Raw genomic sequence first — 18,981 nt, forward strand, 5'->3', positions numbered from 1 at the left:
TGTAGAATGATTTATTGGATTTGAGCCACTAGAGAATCATACAGGTGCAAGCCTTGCTGACTGTGTACTTGCAATGGTGAACAACTTGGGTTTAGACATCTCCAGTTGCCGTGGACAATCGTATGACAATGCCATCCATCAATGTCGGGGCTATACAACGGTTTGCAGGCACATCTAAAATGAATAAACCCACTTATTCACTACGTTCCTTGTGGTGCCCATTCTTTAAATTTAGTGAGAATTAAGAGTATTAGCAACAGCTGTTCAAATGCTATTAATTTTTTCTGGTTTCTACAGTTGTTATATGCTTTCTGCTCAGCGTCAGCATATCGCTGGAAACAGGTTTTCTGTAATGAGAGTAGCTGGTCATTCTTGACACTCAAAAGACTGTCAGACACAAGATGGAGCAATCACGCAGATTCCACGAAAGTATCAGAACTGCAATACAATTCAGCAAGCCCTATAAGACCTGCCAAAAGATATGAACCAGTCACATGACACCCAACTGGAAGCTGCTTCCCTTCAGTGCAAGATGAAACAATTGGAAAATGCCTTTGTGGCACAATTTTGTGACACCGTTCTTCAATGGTTTAAAATGACAAGTTTGCAGTTACAGAAAAGCGACATTGACCTGAATAGAGCAGTTCAGTTACTGCAATCACTTGAATCATTTGTGTCTTCCCTGTGAGATCAATTCAATACTTTTGAAAATGGTGCTAAAAACACATGCAAGACAGTTTCACAAAATTATCAAAGTGATCTGACTCGTACACGAAATCGAAAACGGTTTGCAGGTGAATCGGGAGAACCTGAGACCTTACTTGAGGGAAGCCAAAAGTTTTTCATTGAGACTTTCTATGTTGTAATTGACCATTTATTAGCTTGTCTTCTTCACTGACTGGGTGTCTACAGGATGTTGAATGATCGCTTCGGAGCACTGTTTGAACACAACTTGTTGGACATAACTGACATTCGAAAGCATGCCGCTGAACTTGCTGTAGTTTACCCCAGTGTTTGGAACAGAACTTTCCTGATGAACTCAATTCATGTTCTTCGTACAGGATAAGCCAGACAAATCCCCTGCCAAATTGCTGCAAGTTGTAACGCAAAATGGTCTTCAGTCAACATTCCCTAACGTGTACATTGCTCTTAGACTTTTCCTGACCCTATCTGTTACAAACTGTGAAGGAGAACACAGAGAAGTACGTTCTCATCAATGGCAAGGATAAAAAATGAACTGAGATCAACAATGCATTAAAGACGTCTGAATGCCTTGTCTCTAATGGCAGTTGAGTCAGAACTGGTGTGACAAATTGACTTTGACGACATTATACGTGATTTTTTCCTCCCTTAAAGCTCGGAAGAAACCAATCATTTAAAAGGCAAGACATATATTCTCATGATGTTTTCTATTTTTTCACATTTGGTTACATAATTATGTGATCGTATTATTAAAACTCAGGTGTAATGGGTATATAAAAGAGAGACATTTTACAGTAAGTGTAGCACATGTTTAATGTTTCAGGAATGATAAACCATTGATGTATTGTGTATTGCTTTATTTTAATTGCAAGAATCACTGTAAAGGTATTGTTAGACTCATACTAGAGGCTATCGGTATGGCCTGTATGTTTTCTTGTAGTTTACTGCAGTGTACAATGAAGCATGTGTATTTAAAAAAAAAAAAAAAAAAAAAAAAGTAAAAGTCTACATGATCACTAAACTAAAACATCATTCCGTTTCATGTTATTTTACATTTATGGCGATCCAAGTCAATTTCCTAAGGCAATTATTTTATTAAGTTTTGTGGGTGGCAGAATTGAGTAGTTAATTTAGACATTGCGTGTTGTGATTTTTAATTTGCTTTATTATTAATGCAATGTGTAAACATTTAATGGGTCTATTTATTAATGAATTTTGATACATTCATGTTTTTAATAAGGTGTGGGGGCCTCCAATTATGTTTGTGCCTAGGGCCCCAATAATTCTTAATCTGCCTCTGGCTGCATCATACGGATTCTGTATATGCGCTTTACACAGTGATGATGTCATAGTTAAAATAGTCATTCATATCAGTGTGCTATTTGCTATTTTGCAGTATGCTATGTTCATGTATAAATGTAATGTGTGTGTGTGTGTGTGTGTGTGTGTGTGTGTGTGTGTGTGTGTGTGTGTGTATATATATATATATATATATATATATATATATTCTGTAGCTTGTGTCTAAATTTGATTAATGTGTATCCATTATTAAAATCCACCATGCCTTAATACTGGGTGTGTTTTTAGCTTTCCAATATTGTATTATTATTATTATTATTATTATTATTATTATTATTATTATTATTATTATTATTTTATTTTATTTTCTTGCAATTAGTAAAGAGTACAATACAATTCTAAGTTGGCTTTTAAATAGATAGCTGTACTTGCCTCACCTTATTAATGCTAATTTTGGACATGATGCTATATTAATTCTAATTATATTATAAATTTAAAAATACTTTCGACCAAAATGTAACCTATGGAAAGTGTGCAAATGTATTAAAAACAATATCAAAGAAATAGATGCAATGTATAAACAGCAGAATAAAGACTCAGACCTTGAAATTATTAAAGAAGACAACATAAAAAAGATGACTACATGTGCAAGACTACTCCAGTTACTGATTTCTGTGTACATGTGTGAATAGTCAGGATTTACCAAAAATCTAATAAGAAACGATCACGGTTTAGACATAAAAGGCCTGAATATGCACAAACATGGTACTATATAATGCAATGTATATCATTTATACAGGTTTTTTTTTTTTTTTTTTTAACCAATGCCCTGTATGTATTGACATTAATGCATTGACATTTTTGTTCACTAATATAGCTATAAGAAATATATAATAAAAAATAAAATACACATTGTGCAATCTGGATTTATTTTGTTAGTTCTTTGCACTTTTAAATGTTTAATTTGTGTACTTAAAAAATCACAGCAGCAACCTTACGGAAATCTTCTTTATGTATTGTATTAGATTTTTTTGTGATCAAATTTTTATTTGAGAAATGAGATATACATAATACATCAAAATGTAACAAAAGAACATTCCCATTCTCCCCCCTTTCTAGAGGTGGCAACCCCCCCACCTCACCCCACCCCACCCCACCTCACCCCACATAGGACCCTGAGAGTCTGTATCAGACATTTACAGCTGAGGGCTAGTTTATCAGCAATTTTAATGGCATCTGCTGATGCTCCCCAAGCCTGTATAGTCCCCTCCCTGGCCCTATGGACGCAAGCAATAGAAAGCTCCCTATATATGATGTAGAGGAATGTAAGGGACCACTGGTGCCAGGGAAGGGAATGCGGAGGCTGCCATTGCAGTGCTAATTTTTTTTTTTTTTGCAGCAGCAGCAGCAGTAAGAACAGCCAGCCAAATCCGCCTTTCTTGTAGTTTTTAATTAGATTTCTGAGGGAACTCTTCAATTTAGCATGGGCTCAGGAGGAAGCTAAAGCATAAGGCTCTCTTAAATTGAGTGTGTATTAATTTGATCCTCTTCTCATTTGGTTAGATTACTGCCTGAATTTGTTTTATTTTTATTGAAAAATCATTTAACATTCCCAAGGAAATAACCACATTTTTTTTGTTTATAAAATAACTGGAACTCTATAGCACACACATTTAAAATGTGTTTTCCCCTGATGTAGTCAGTGTATTGCAGGTAACCATTCAAACTTTGGAAAAACCTTAGTGAAATGTTATAGCACAGTGAGGTTTGAATCATTTGAAAATGCAGGCTATGGCTGTACATTGTGTCTCTGCCATAGAACATTCTAGATTTCCTAAGCAGCATATAGACTAACATTCTCTTATACAAGTTTACCATAGTATTTTTTTGCATGGTATTTTTGCACTTTTACCATTATTTTTTCCATGTCAATACCATGTATTAACCATAATTTACCCTGGTTTACCATGTTTATTAATATGCTTTACCATACCTCACTGTTCTTTACATTGCTTTCCTATGCTTTACCATGCTTTCACTGTGCTTTATTAATCTTTGCTATGCTTTTACTATGGTAAACTTTTATAAGGGTTAGCGTATTTCAATGTGATGGTGTGTGGCAATGTGCTCCGCCCCTGTGTGCATTTCTGTGTTGTATGTTGCGTGTGTTAATGTTGGTGTATAGGCATTGGTACACGGGATATAAACGGGTCTGTGTTTTCACGTGTGATTTAAAATGTATAGTTGTATTTAGGCATGGGATTGCACATCACTTCACGTGCATTTAAAGTATATAATAAGCACAAGGTTGCACGTAATTAATTCACGTGCTGGGATTCAAGTGAATAATTAATTAGTAATTGAATCCCAACACAGCAGTATATATAGATGCACGTTTTACTCACTCGGGGTTGGGTGTTCGGTGAGTAGTGAACGGGAGAGGTCGGAGGAGAACTAGATAAATAAAAAGATAACAATTGCTATTGCGTGCTGGTAGGACCAGCACGATACTTGTTTGTTTAAACTCACCATGTTTGTTTGTCTGTCCTTGCACCGTTTGTTAAGTGTTAATCTGTTTTGTTTGTCTATTTTGGCCTCAAGTGCCGTGTCCTGTTTTCTGTTTAAAACCTTTTATTTTGCAATAAACGTACTGAGCACAGCCATTGCGGCTCAGTTTCACTCATCACTACTGTCATTACGGAAAACCGGCGCAAGCAAACACCTTCATCATTTCATTTCATCTGTCTGTGTGTTCATTTCCTGGATCTGACGGCACCACTCAGCCAGCCGTGTGACATATGGTGTCAGGAACGGGATGACAGCTGCCCCTAGCGTCAGACCAGGGAAAGTGCATTTTTTTGTTGAGGTGTCCTTTTGGGGGAAAAATAAATATATAAAAAAAAGGGCAATGGAAGAAGATGCCATCAGGCTGCGGGACTGGATCCTGGACAATGCTGAGCTGGAGGCCCAGTCTATGCCCATAGCCATCCGAGTCCTGTGGCTGATGGACAGGGAGCGATGGGAGCCGTATGAGAGGGAACACACCCCAAACACCTTGGAGGAAGGTGTGGAGTTGGTCCTCAGCTACCTGGAGGCAGCTGTAAACAGAACAGCAGCCCAGGTAGCAGGGCCACCAGCAGAGGTAGAATGCCTGCTGTCCCCATCTCCACCAGCAGAGGGAGAATGCCTGCTGTCCCCATCTCCACCAGCAGAGGGAGAATGCCTGCTGTCCCCATCTCCACCAGCAGAGGGAGAATGCCTGCTGTCTCCACTTCCACCAGCAGAGGGAGAATGCCTGCTGTCTCCACTTCCACCAGCAGAGGGAAAATGCCTGCTGTCTCCACTTCCACCAGCAGAGGCTGAATGCCTGCTGTCCCCACTTCCACCAGCAGAGGGTGAATGCCTGCTGGTATCACTTCCCCCACCATCACGAGGAGAGGAGCCAGAACTGCCTCTGCCTCCACCATCACCACCAGCAGAGGAAGAATGCCTGCTGGTTTCCCCATCACAACCAGCAGAGGAAGAATGCCTGCTGGTTTCCCCTTCAGAGGCAGAGCCGCACCAGTCCCCTGCAAGAGAGGCAGAGCCGCACCAGTCCCCTGCAAGAGAGGCAGAGCTGCACCAGCCCCCTGCAAGAGAGGGAGACTACACGCTGCTCCCACCTCCGTCGCCAGGAGACTACACGCTGCTCCCACCTCCGTCGCCAGGAGACTACACGCTGCTCCCACCTCCGTCGCCAGGAGACTACACGCTGCTCCCACCTCCGTCGCCAGGAGACTACACGCTGCTCCCACCTCCGTCGCCAGGAGACTACACGCTGCTCCCACCTCCGTTGCCTTTGCCACCAGGAGGAGAAAAGCAGGAGTTGCCTCTGCCTCCACCACCTCCACCAGGCGCAGAGCAGCAGGAGCTGCCTCTGTTTCCATCACCTCCACTGGCAGGAGCAGAGCAGCAGGAGCTGCCTCTGCCTCCTCCACCAGCAGAGGGTGAATACCTGCTGGTTCCGCCTTCATTGTCGTGGGAGGACTGCTTGCCCCTCCCACCTCCACCAGCAGAGGGTGAATACCTGCTGGTTCCGCCTTCATTGTCGTGGGAGGACTGCTTGCCCCTCCCACCTCCACCAGCAGAGGGTGAATACCTGCTGGTTCCGTCTTCCCCAACATGGGAGGACTGCTTGCTGCTTCCACCTCCACCACAAGAGGAGCTGCAGCTGAGTTTCGCACCGCCCAAGGATGCCAGCCTCGCTTCGCCCAAGGATGCCAGCCTCCCTTCGCCCAAGGATGCCAGCCTCGCTTCGCCCAAGGATGCCAGCCTCGCTTCGCCCAAGGATGCCAGCCTCGCTTCGCCCAAGGATGCCAGCCTCGCTTCGCCCAAGGATGCCAGCCTCGCTTCGCCCAAGGATGCCAGCCTCGCTTTGCCCAAGGATGCCAGACTCGCTTCGCCCAAGGATGCCAGCCTTGCATCGCCTGGGGCTGCCTTTTGCTCCCCATCGCCTGGGGCTGCCTGTTGCTCCGCATCGCCTGGGGCTGCCTGTTGCTCCGCATCGCAGCAGGAAGTGCTGTGGCCGGAACCCCACCAAGGGGAGCTGCCGGCCACGAAGAAGGGGGAGGAGGTCCAGAGACCACCAACCCCAGCAGCAGTTTTGCTGCCGGAGATCGTGGGGGAGGTCAGGAGACCTGCTCCCACTGCAGCACTTGTGCTGCAGGAGATACTGTGGCCGGAGCCCCGGAAGAGAGAGCTGCCGGCTACGAAGAAGGGGGGAGGTCAGGAGACTATGGTAAAGCAGCCTTTCCGCTGCCAGGACTACCCCGGCTGGAGGATCCAGACTGGGGACTATTAATGTCTCTGCTGACAGCATTTCCGCTGTCAGCTGGGAAGCTGCTGGCGTTGCCACCAGCAGCAGAAGAGTGGCAGGAGTGTGCCACCCCGCTGTCAGCATTGCTGTTGACAGCCTTACGACCTGTGGGCCCCTTGAAGCCTCCAGTTCTGGCCCAGGACTTTGTGCTGGACTTTTGGGCTTTTAAGGGGGGAGGTGGCCATTGAGGCCATGTGTGCAACACAGAAATGCACACAGGGGCTGAGACATTGCCACATATACCCCCCCTTGTGCGCAGCCCCTGTGTGCATTTCTGTGTTGTATGTTGCGTGTGTTAATGTTGGTGTATAGGCATTGGTACACGGGATATAAACGGGTCTGTGTTTCATGTGTGATTTAAAATGTATAGTTGTATTTAGGCACGGGATTGCACATTACTTCACGTGCATTTAAAGTATATAATATGTGAGCACGAGGTTGCACGTAATTAATTCACGTGCTGGGATTCAAGTGAATAATTAATTCGTAATTGAATCCTGGCACAGCAGTATATATAGATGCATGTTTTACTCACTCGGGGTTGGGTGTTCGGTGAGTAGTGAACGGGAGAGGTCGGAGGAGAACTAGTTAAATAAAAAGATAACAATTGCTATTGCGTGCTGGTAGGACCAGCACGATACTTGTTTGTTTATATAGACTCACCGTGTTTGTTTGTCTGTCCGTGCACCGTTTGTTTAGTGTTAATCCGTTTTGTTTGTCTCTTTATTTTGGCCTCAAGTGCCGTGTCCTGTTTTCTGTTTAAAACCTTTTTATTTATAATAAACTGGCGCAAGCAAACGCCTTCATCATTTCATTTAATCTGTCTGTGTGTTCATTTCCTGGATCTGACGGCACCACTCAGCCAGCCGTGTGACATGGTGTCATTATGTATTGCCAAAGTGGCACAGATAGGGGTAGAGGGAGAAGAAGAAAATATAATGTTCTGGCATTAAACAAACAAACAAACAAATAAATAAATAAATAAATAAATAAATAAATAAATAGTTTTGTGGGGTGACCATAAGTGATGCAAACCTTTTTTTACTTCAAGTCTTTAACTATGCAAGATGGCTTTCCTTGTAGCGGTCAGGCCAGTCAGCAAGAGCCTGGTATGGGAAATGAATTGCTGCATTTGAGAAATAGTGCATAATAAATAAATAAATAAATATTTTAAATAAAATAACAATTGAAGGGGGATAAAGTAGTGACTAGTCAGATAAGTAAGGCTTGGCCTACAAATAGACTTGTCCTAATATGAAATATCTCTTGATACCCCCATCTCTGAGGCCTGTGCTGTTACCCTCATGCAGGTGTCTTTAAATCTCCAACAAACCTGTATGATGTTTACCTCTAAAAGGGATGCTATTGTACAGGTAGCCATAGACACAGGGACAAAACACTGAACTTCTGCAGGAAGAATATCCCATAATTTGCTTTCCACTGTAAAGCTATTCATTTTGACACTTTGTAGATAATGAGTTCCCAGTACTTAGAGATGTAGATAAATAAACAAGGAATATAAAATAATGAAATAAATAACCACATGCCAATATTGATGTTACCAGCCATTGCAAAGAATTCCTGGAGAAGTATGTTCATGCCATGTCAGCTCCATCACATTCCATCTTTGTTTTCAGAGAACTGTTTCGTTGTTTTCTTTTTTTTATAGGAATTACATTTTTTTTAATCATTGTGGATGTTTACAAAGTGGGAGCAACAATAGAAAGTTAGTTCTATTTTAGTTTTTAATGATTTTGTATGTGTGAAAAGCTTTTGAAATTGGGTGAACTTTGGGTGTTTTTGTCATAAACCCTCAACAAAAAGTAATTAGCAAAAGTTTTAGAATGGCACATTTAAAATATTAGGGCTTTTTTTTTTTTTAAACGTGCGTTAATCTGTCTTGACCCTCTCAGCATACCGTAATTCATCGTTTGAATAGAAAGTTAGTCATGGAACTGCATTATGGAGCAAAGCACTAAAAGTGAAGGACTTATGAATGGGAAGTTTATTTTTAAAATGCTTTCTCACACTTCATTGGATAGGAAGACTATTACTTGTATCTGTTAGTTCCAGTATCACAGAATGCATTTGGTCTGCTGTACAACCTGAATGCTCTAAACACACCTTCACTTCTCAAAATACACTTTGTAACAGTTATTCTGCTACAGGCAGCAACAACAGAACAACAGATTAAACCTGTCAGTTTCAGCAGAGTACTTTTTTAAAAAATTCAGGATCTCTGCAAGCCTGTGAATCAAGCTTCATCATTTTCCATGTTGGGAGTGACATTCCTGTATAAAACTAATTTGTAATAACGAGGATTCTTGTACATGTCTGTGTCTGCTCCATCATGGGATTATTGATGTATTATTATTTTTGTATGTTGTAATACTTACTGGGCTACTTTCTGTGAGACACCATGTATAACCAATGCTTTTTTTATTTAAATGACGACATTTAATTTTAATAGATTTTCTTTTTTTTTTTTTTTTTTTAAACGGCAGTGAAAAAGAGTTTATGAGTATAATGGATAGCCTTATAAAGGAAACAGATAAGAAAATATACAGTTTAATTTGACATGCAAGTAATAAACTGACTCTGTTATGATTTGAGCAGTTAGTTCAAACAATTTAACAGCAAATGCTGTAATGTTTCTGTAATTTTGTGTAAATAAATCTAAAACCATAAAGAGGGGCCAACAATATGAATCCAGAAATAAGAAAACAGGTTTTTTTATGATGGGCTGTTTCTGGATGATGATAATATTAATAATAATAGTAATAATAATATCAGTAATAAAATACATTTGAATGTGATGGGTGCTGTAATTGTATCAGTTAAATATGTGATTTAAAACCAAGATTAACTGAGTTTTTTTTTTTAATCGCAAGATTAATCACAATTTAACGACAGCTCTATAAAATATATATTATGCTAAATGAGTACAATAATGAATACAGGCAGAACAGCCCTGACAGTCTACTGAAACTCTCCCTCTCTCTCTTTCACTTACTAAATACCTTTATTTTTCCCGAAGGGCACAGTATGGCGGAAACCCTTACAGTCGCACTTCGAGTTGCAGAGGAAGCAATAGAGGAGGCGATTTCTAAGGCTGAAGAGTGTAGGGATAGTTTGGTAAGTTTTTAATTTTGACCCCATGTTTGCTAACATTGATGCCTGAGTTATATTTATCTATGTAGCATAATTGTAATGCAGGCTGATATTTAAACCTGGGAGTTTTTAAAGGTAGGGGGCTTCTCATCATGGTGGGGGGTGGGGGGGGAGCATGTGTGAGCATTATTGTGGGTTGATAACATTTCTTAATTTATTTGTTTATTGAAAAAATGTATTGTATTTTTTTTTATTAATTTAGGAAAGTGCATTATTTTCATTGTTTTAATATATATCTTAGTTAGCATTAGTAATGTAATGTAGAATACACACACATACACAGTTGAGTTGTAGGGCACTCGAGGGAGTTATCTTAAATGTGCTGGTAAACAACACCTGAGAATATATTTTGGGTAGAGTGCATCACACTTTCTTTTAACTGCACACAGGACTGCAGAAAAAAAAAACATTTTTTACAATTAACACATTTCTCAGTTGTGATTGAGATACATGTATGGCTTGACAGTCAGAGTAAAACACCGAAAATCAGAGGGAGGGAGGGAGGGAGGGAGGGAGGGAGGGAGGGGGGGGGGGGGGGGCAAATATTGAAAACTTTATTACAGGGAAGGGGGTATAATCTTTGACTCCCGACCAAATCCTTCAGTGCACATTCGCAGCCTTCAGATTCAGACACAGGATTGTTTGGTCTGTATCCAGATCCACAGCGCTTTTTTCTCTTATTCTTAATTCTTTATTCTTTATTCACCCTCAGGTGGTACAGTCTTTGTGGCTTTTCATAGCACAGATACCTAAATCCATCACATTATCATGAATCATATTCTTGCCTAGGTTTATTTGGACATAAGAGCTGTTCAGCTGTAAATGGCTATGCATCTGATTTATGTAGACTCCATTTAGATAGTGACCCCTTTTCTTACCAAGGTCATATCTATTCTTCACTTGGCTAACTAGACACAGTAAAAATCTGTAGTGTAGATGCCATTCCATTACCTTGAATGCACTGTGATATTCACCATTCCAGAAACCCAATATATTCGAATAAATCTTATATAATATATATTGCTATAATATTGTAGGTCTCTCTTTGTAAGACACACACATTATGGTAAAAGATGATTTTTTAACCTCTGTTTATTGTTTTTTTTAATACCAAATCAAACTGTACACCACATGAATCATTAGAAGCAAACCTAAAGCTCTCTAGAAAAAGGAAGAAAGATTGACTCGCTTAGCAATTTGTTATTAAGGTTTATATAGCTTATGAGGTTTAAGGAAGTGATGGAAGATATACAGTGGCTGTCAAAAGTATTCACCCCCCTTGGACGTTTCCACATTTTATTGTGTTACAACATGGAATCAAAATGGATTTAATTAGGAGTTTTTGCCTCTGGTCAACACAAAAAAAGTCCATAATGTCAAAGTGAAAAATAAAATCTACAAATTGTTCTAAATTAATTACAAATATAAAACAGAAAATAATTGATTGCATAAGTATTCACCCCCTTTGCTATGACACACCTAAATAAGCTCTGGTGCAACCAGAGTTTACATCTGTCACAGGCGGTCCAGGTCAGGATAGATTTTGGCCATTTTATCCTTAGAAAGATGGAGTCGATGCAAGTTTTTAAACTGTATTACACCATGTCAGGCACAGACCAATGACACGAGGTGAGCATGGATTTCCAGATAGCATCAGTAAGTGCAAAGCCTAGGTCCTTCTCCCAATGGGCCTTCAGTATAGACAATGAGGAGCAACGTAGAATGGGGCCGTAGATCTTTGAAATCATGCCCCTATAATTAGGGTTGGATTTCAGCACAGTCAGGAGATTTGGGAACCCTGCTATGTACACAATGCAGAATCTGCAGTGAGCAGAAGAAATGAGTATGAGGTGAATTACATTTTTGAGAAAGCTGTTCAAATGAAGTTTTTGTCTCCCAGTGAGAGTGGGAACAAATGATTTGCATCAATTGGTGCAGACAAAGAGAAATGCCTTTTAAATTGTGCCCCATCCAGAGAATTACTGTAGTATGGAATTTAGATGCAGAGAGGGGAAGGGGGGGCACAAGAGAGCAGAAAGCCTCCTCTATGTGTAGCCATGTAGGTCCCTCCCATTGTGGGTGGGACTGGAAACCAGCAACCAGTATGACATATTGCGAATGTTGGCCGACCAGTAGTAGAACTTTTGGTAATGCCATGCCCCCTGTAGGCTTCGACCTCAGAAGAAAGTCCTTTTGGGCTTCACACAGAGACCAACAGACAACTTACAAACATTTTGACCTGCTTTTGTACCTGCCTGCTTAATTACAGGTGTTTCTCATTCTAGCTCTAATTCCCAGGCTCATTTGGGGGGATGTAGTCCTGCTACACAAGGACTACATTTTATATATATATACTGTGTATGTGTGTGTATATATATAGATAGACACCACTAGCAGGAAACATAATAAAGTTAGTGATCCTGGCTAAAGAACTAGGAGTGTATTTGTTGCAGTGTGCTGGCTGGAAGATCTAGTGGGTGACAGGAGAGTAGCAGGTCTTTGTACAGAGGAACAGCTTGGTAGGTAATGTAGTAGCTGGAGAGCAGCTAGACCAGCAGGAGTTAGAGCAGTATGTAGACTCCCCGTTGTAGTTGCATGTGGCCCCACTAGACAAACGGAGGTCGGTGAACCAAATAGGGAGAGGACAGTAGTTAGCGGGAAAAGGAAAAGGGAATAACGTAGAACAGTTCAGCAGCTCGAAGGAGGAGAGTAGCTGGGAGTCCAGAGCCTGCAAACAGGTTTCTTGCTCTTGGGCCTCAAGAACAGGTGGCTGATTGTGACCAGGGGGGAAGAAAGTGAAGAGTTGCAGCAGGCTATAGAACAGTTTGGTAATACAGTGGAGCATAGTGTTGGTACTACAAACAAGCCCGCTGATCAACAGAGTGGGGACAGTCAGAGACAGATCATAGTGGGGAATAAAATAAGGCTTGTAGACAGGAAGTTTTACAGAAGGGGCCCAGTAAACAGGAGTATTATCTGTCTCCCTGGTGCCAGAGTTGAAGATGTGATTGACAGATTAGATCGGGTCACAAATTGGGCAGGTGCAGAGCCAACAGTGATTGTCCATGTAGGGACAAATAACATACGTGAGAGGAACTCAGTGGTACTGGAAGAGAGGTTCACTGAACTCTCTGCCAGGCTTAAAGAGAAACAGAGTAAAGTAATATTCTCTGGGGTGCTTCCAGTTCTGAGAGCAGGGAAGGAGAGGTTTAGCAGAGTAGTTGGTTTAAGTTTGCAGAAGGGAGGGTTTTGGGTTCATTGATAACTGAAGCACCTTTTGGGGACAAAGCAAGCTTTTCAAGAAGGATTGCTTACACCTTAATGATAGGGGAGCAGATGTTCTGGCATGGAGCATAGAAAGGACCCTCAGGAAGACCAGAAAGGATTTAAACTGGGCAGGGGAGTGGGTGGGAACCAAAGTCAGGATCTAGTTAGGGCTAAAGGTGCAAGTCACACAGAATCAAACATGAAATGCCAGTGTCTAAATGCCAGACACATCTGAAATAAGTGGTTAGAACTAGAAGCACACATGTAAACTGAATCACAGAAACCTGGCTTAGTCCTACAGGGGTATGTATTCTCAAAAGATAGACTAGATAGGAGAGGAGGTGTAGGTTTATATGTTAGGGATGGGCTAGAAGTAAAGAAACATACATTTATCTCAGTCTACAAACCAAAGCAAGTCAATTTGTGTAGAGCTGTTGGGTAAAAGCACTAAAGTTGTTTTTATTGGGGTATGATACAGAGCCCCAGGTCAAAATTAGAAATTACAGCAAATTATTATATGAAGCTATTAGAAAAGCATGCAGGGGCAAGAATACTGTAATCATTGGGGATTTCAATTTTCCCAATATAAACTGGGAAAATCAAGTAGAATGTGGAAACGTAGAAAATGAACTGATTGATGCAGTAAATGACTGCTTCCTGACCACATCCGACAAGAGACAGACCAATTTTAGATCTGGTGCTCACAAACAACTATGACATGCTATGTAGTATAGACGTAGTAGAACCCCACAATATGGTTCAATTTGTAATTGCTTGGGATTCCAGGAAAAAGGCTGAACAAACTAAAGTGTATAATTTCAGAAAGGCTAACTTTGAAGGGATGAGAATAAATTAGGGAAAAAAACAGCTGTAAATGACTTGCAGGAAAGATGGAATAGCCAAAAATTGGGAAGAATATAGAAGTATGCTTAAACAGGTAAACATGGATGTTAGGAAGGGCAAAAGAGATCTAGAAAGAAATGTCAGTGGTGCTAAACGTCCTAAAAAATGTTTGGAAGCGTATTCTGTTCGGCCAGACTGCTACACAAGGATTCCATTTCAGCAACTCTCTCATCCATGTCAAAATGAGACTTCCACATCCTTCACCCGAGCAGCCTAGGCATCAAGTGAAGCTTGCACTACAGCAGATACCCCTTATTTTCCTCATGGAACGTCAAAAACTTGTTGCAGAGCTGCTGTTTAATTGCCATATATATATATATATATATATATATATATATATATATATATATCGAATTAATAACAAATTTTCAGAATTGTTACTGATTTTAAAAAGTACAAAAGCAAATTTCTTGGTCACAAATTTCTATGAACAAAATCCAATACCTGTTTACCATAATATTTACATCTTTCATATAGGAAAATGTGAGATCTACAAAGTGGTGATCCAGTTTGTGTACCATATGCACATGTATAAATAATCCTTTAATGTTACTGACAGCAATGCTCTCTTGAATCATAGTATCATGATTGTAATATCAAGAATGAGCAATACATAATGAATTATTGTAAAGACTGTGGGACCGTAGGAGTAACATCTCATATCAATCTTATACAACTCCTTCATGTGCAAGATGAAGGTATGTACAAACAGTGGGTGTCAAGAATATGGTAGGTTAATCAGAACTAGGGTTCTGCATTTCTGGTTTGTTCATGGTTTTTATTGATTTTCTAGTCTACTATTCAGTATTTTCCCAGTACTATTTTATTTAGGAAATACACAATATTTTGATTAAAATGATATTATTTTTTTTTTACATAAGCAGCTCTACACTATATCCTAGGATACAGCACGTATGTTTAGACAGATGATCAAATAACATTCAAACGTCGCATGTGATTGGTTCTCTGTTGCTTCACAAACACATTATCACCTGATTCAGTTGTCAATGGCCAATCAAAGGCTGATTATTGTGGCAAGTGCTGGGCGTAGTAACTAGCTTGATCAAAAACTAAATTAAAATAGCCGAAAATATAGTATTTTGAGTTGATGAGGAACGGGGAGAAAGATAGTCAGTTTATGAATATTCAAAAGAAAACGATGTTTCGAAGTATACAAAAAGCCAAATAGCAGAAGTGGGCCATATAAGGCAGAGGATGCATTGCATTGTAAATACTGCTGCATTGAGGAAAATGTGCACGCTGACAGAATAAAAGAACATACTGAAAGTAAGCGACACATTAAACTAAAACAAAAAAGTAAACAGAGACAAGCAATCCATTTCTGCAGCTTTTACACGTGCTAAAGAGAGCGCAGAATGACTGTGTCAATGAGTTTGTCAGAGCACTGTGCTTTGCAGGACAGCTACAGTTTATTGCAGATGGGTATGCGTTGGTGACGTTGTGCGGTGTTAGGCAGTGTTTAGCTGTACATCAGCTAAACACTGCCTAACACCGACAATCTTAACTGTAAAATATTTGACAGAAAATGATGATGCTTTAGTTGGTACTTGGTAAACTTATGGAGCGTACTGATGGAAATGTCCAGTGTGATTTTTGACTCGACTCCCATTGCCTCGGACCGCCTGGTTCTGTCAATTTTCTTTTCTTTTTATGATTTCAAGGCGCATACACCTGGCTTGTTTTGTGCTGATGTCACGTTCATACCTTCTGTAGATACTAACTCTGTCAGCACAGCGATTGCCCAAACGTTCACAAAGTACCAGCTACTTGGGAAAATGTGGCCTTGATTTACACAGATTCTTCTTCATCATACATACATCCCAGGGGCATTAAACTTAATCAGAAACCAGAACTGCTATGCATATTCCACATGTAAAATGTGTATGCCGATATTGTTCCCCCAATTTTTCCTGATGTTTCAATTAAAAATAAATGTTTTTACCGATTTTATCCTTATTTTAATATTTGTAAAATAAACTCAGAAAAATTCCTGGGAAAAATTTGTTAAGGTAAACAACAAAAATGCAGAACACTAATCCTAACCAAAGAAATATTATTTGAATGGAAAGTAGGCAAGTAACACAATGTTGCCACATTGTAAATAGAATAGTATTGTTTCTAGCTCCAGGTAAGACAGACTTTTTTTTTTAATTGTACCACTTTCACATGGCTTGGTTTTGTAATATGTGGATTTTCTCTAGGAGAAGCAAAATGAGGCCCAGTACCTGCGTGATAACAAAGAAGAACTAATAGAAGAACTTGCCACGACAATTGTGCAAAAAGTAAGTAATTTCTGTTTCTCCCTTAACGCTAAAATACACAGAGCTTGATTTTCCAAAGTTAGTAAAGGTTTTTACTCTTAAGTAAGGGCTGTTTTGAGTAAATGTAAAAAAAAAAAAAAAAAAAAATCAATTTTCCAAGGTAAGTAAAGTTATATTTTTACATAAATTTTTGTTTTGCTTTTTAAGCTATCATTCTTAGCTTTAGGTTCTGATGAAGTCCCCTCCGTGGCCATGTACCCTGTGTGAAGCCGGTGGCTCTCCGCCCCTTCCCCGGGATTCAGTACCTTGTCGCGACTAAGTTCACGCTCTCTCCCTTGCTGTTTGGCTCTTTGTGAGTCGATATTAAAATTCTTGCTAGCGCCTTTTCATATATACAGTGCTCCCTCGCTATAACGCGGGTCTCGGGACACACAATATGAGCGTTCTAACCGAAGAGCATTATAAACGGGGGAGGGGGTGGTGGCCGCCACGGGACACATAACAACACATATGTGACTGAAATACGAAATAAAAGAACTCCCTCTCTCCCGACTGATAAATACAAATAATAATATGTTTTATATATATATAGTGGTCAATTTGACTGCTCCTGGTCAGAATAGGTATGACAGTATTTTATCTCGCTAACTTTTGCAGCTACGCGATTTTTTCTTTGTCACAGTAATTAGTACATATATTTAGGAAAAGTCAGAAAAACACAGCTCTGTATCGTAAACACGCACTGCAATTGAAATTTAATCATTTTAGTGTTAATTCTTCCTTTTCTGGTGGTCCCCCTCCAGTTCCATTTTCCGACTTTCTCATTCTTGCAGCTTTTTCTTTCGTATTGTGTTTTAGGTCAATATTTGCATTTTAATTTGATCCACCGATCTAGTTACTGTTCCACTGGAATGCCCAACTTTATCTTTTCCTTCACCAAATAATACACGCTGGTATTTTATAATGTTATCTAAAAGCATAAGTAGTGTAGTTTTCACTCTAGTTTTTCCTCTTTTTTCATATTTTCTTGCTTCAGGGGAAGTTGTCTTCAAGCTCTGTAACTATAAATTATTATTCATTACTGGAGTGGGGCAGGAGATTTTACTTTGAATTAAAAGACACTTACTCAGCAGTAAAGTGCCACGACTATCAGTGGATTTTGCAACATAAACATACAGAACTTGGAACGTCGATTCCTAACCTTTACTCTGAGGAATTTACCAACTTTGGAAAATCCGGCCTAAGTTTTGAAGTTTTGCCTTGAATGATAAAACTGCAAAAAAAAAAAAAAAAAAAAAGTGACAAAACTGAGTAGCAAAAAATGTTACTAAAACAATGCCGAGTATATTCGTAAGTAGTACTGTGAGGTCAGTTTAACCTTTGTCAATTAAAAATTCCTCTGAGAGGAGGTTAGATATGAAAGTAAAATATGTTTATTTTATTGTAGATTATAAGGAGGAGGAAGAATTCAGAGATGCAGCCAGACTCTGAGGTGGAATGGCCTCTGTCCCGAAGCAGTGGTCTGACATCCCCGACAATCTCCGAGCACAGTACTGTCAACTCTCAGACGAGCCGCAAAGGATCCTACAGCTTATGGGTAAGTAAATGAAAAATGACACCCCAAACAATAAAAAAAATTAAAGGTTAACCCAAATGCTAAACTGACTAAAGCAGAGGAACAAGACTCTCAGTTGTGCTTTGAACCTCCCTTCCTTAGAATGATTTTTCAATTTAATTACATATATATATATATATATATATATATATATATAATATATATATATATATAATCTTGGTTTTAATCGCACATTTAATTGATATAATTGCTGTGTCCATCTCATTTAAGTTTGTTTTATTACATACTATTGTAATGTTGGAATGTGTTTTCTATTGTTTTGGCCAGGTTACAGTATTTGCATCCATCAAGAGTCCAAAGCACCTTTTACCATTGTTCTATAGTCCAATTTCTGTGTTCTTTGCATATTTTAGCCTTTTAATCAGCAATTTCAAATATTTATTCATAATAAAAATGTATGTCCATAATTGTCATGTTATTTAGTATACATAACTAGAAGGATTAACAGATGTAACTACATAACCTTTGCCAAGCTGCACTGGTGTAAAATGTTTTCAAAATGTTGACCTAAAGGTCTAATTGTGACTAAAATTACACAATAGATTTGTGCTATAGAAGGTCTGTTTACTCTGTAAATAATACATCAGGTATGTAGTTTCCACGTAGGCTTTAAGTTCTCAAATCTCAAAGAAAGGTATGATAGGTAATTGGTTGTCAAACATAAATGACTATTAGCTTGATCACAACATGTTCTGTATTAAATAATACTGTCAGATTTGTTATTGATTGATACGCAATAATTGTGTAAACAAGGGAAACCAAGAGACCGCATTTTGTGTTGAGTAATGAACACGTTTTATTGGATTTGAATAATACCTAACAAAACTTCAAATTCACTTGGAAAATATGAGTTTCTGCACACCCCT

At 39.5% G+C, this 18,981-nt stretch overlaps 1 protein-coding gene across 4 annotated transcripts in view; it reads left to right on the top strand.

Moving 5' to 3' along the window:
* The window catches only part of LOC117399485 (rab effector MyRIP-like), a 198,692-nt gene that overhangs the window by 150,039 nt on the left and 29,672 nt on the right, over positions 1 to 18,981 (top strand). For all 4 annotated transcript variants that reach the window (XM_059022672.1, XM_059022671.1, XM_059022673.1 and 1 more), the window contains exons 6-8: positions 9,894 to 9,991; positions 16,420 to 16,500; positions 17,927 to 18,076. In XM_059022672.1, the coding sequence (XP_058878655.1) occupies positions 9,894 to 9,991; positions 16,420 to 16,500; positions 17,927 to 18,076 (329 nt within the window). The remainder of the gene's footprint in view (positions 1 to 9,893; positions 9,992 to 16,419; positions 16,501 to 17,926; positions 18,077 to 18,981) is intronic.

This window comes from Acipenser ruthenus, chromosome 4 (assembly GCF_902713425.1).
Source record: "Acipenser ruthenus chromosome 4, fAciRut3.2 maternal haplotype, whole genome shotgun sequence".
In the NCBI taxonomy this organism is placed as follows: Eukaryota; Metazoa; Chordata; class Actinopteri; order Acipenseriformes; family Acipenseridae; genus Acipenser; species Acipenser ruthenus.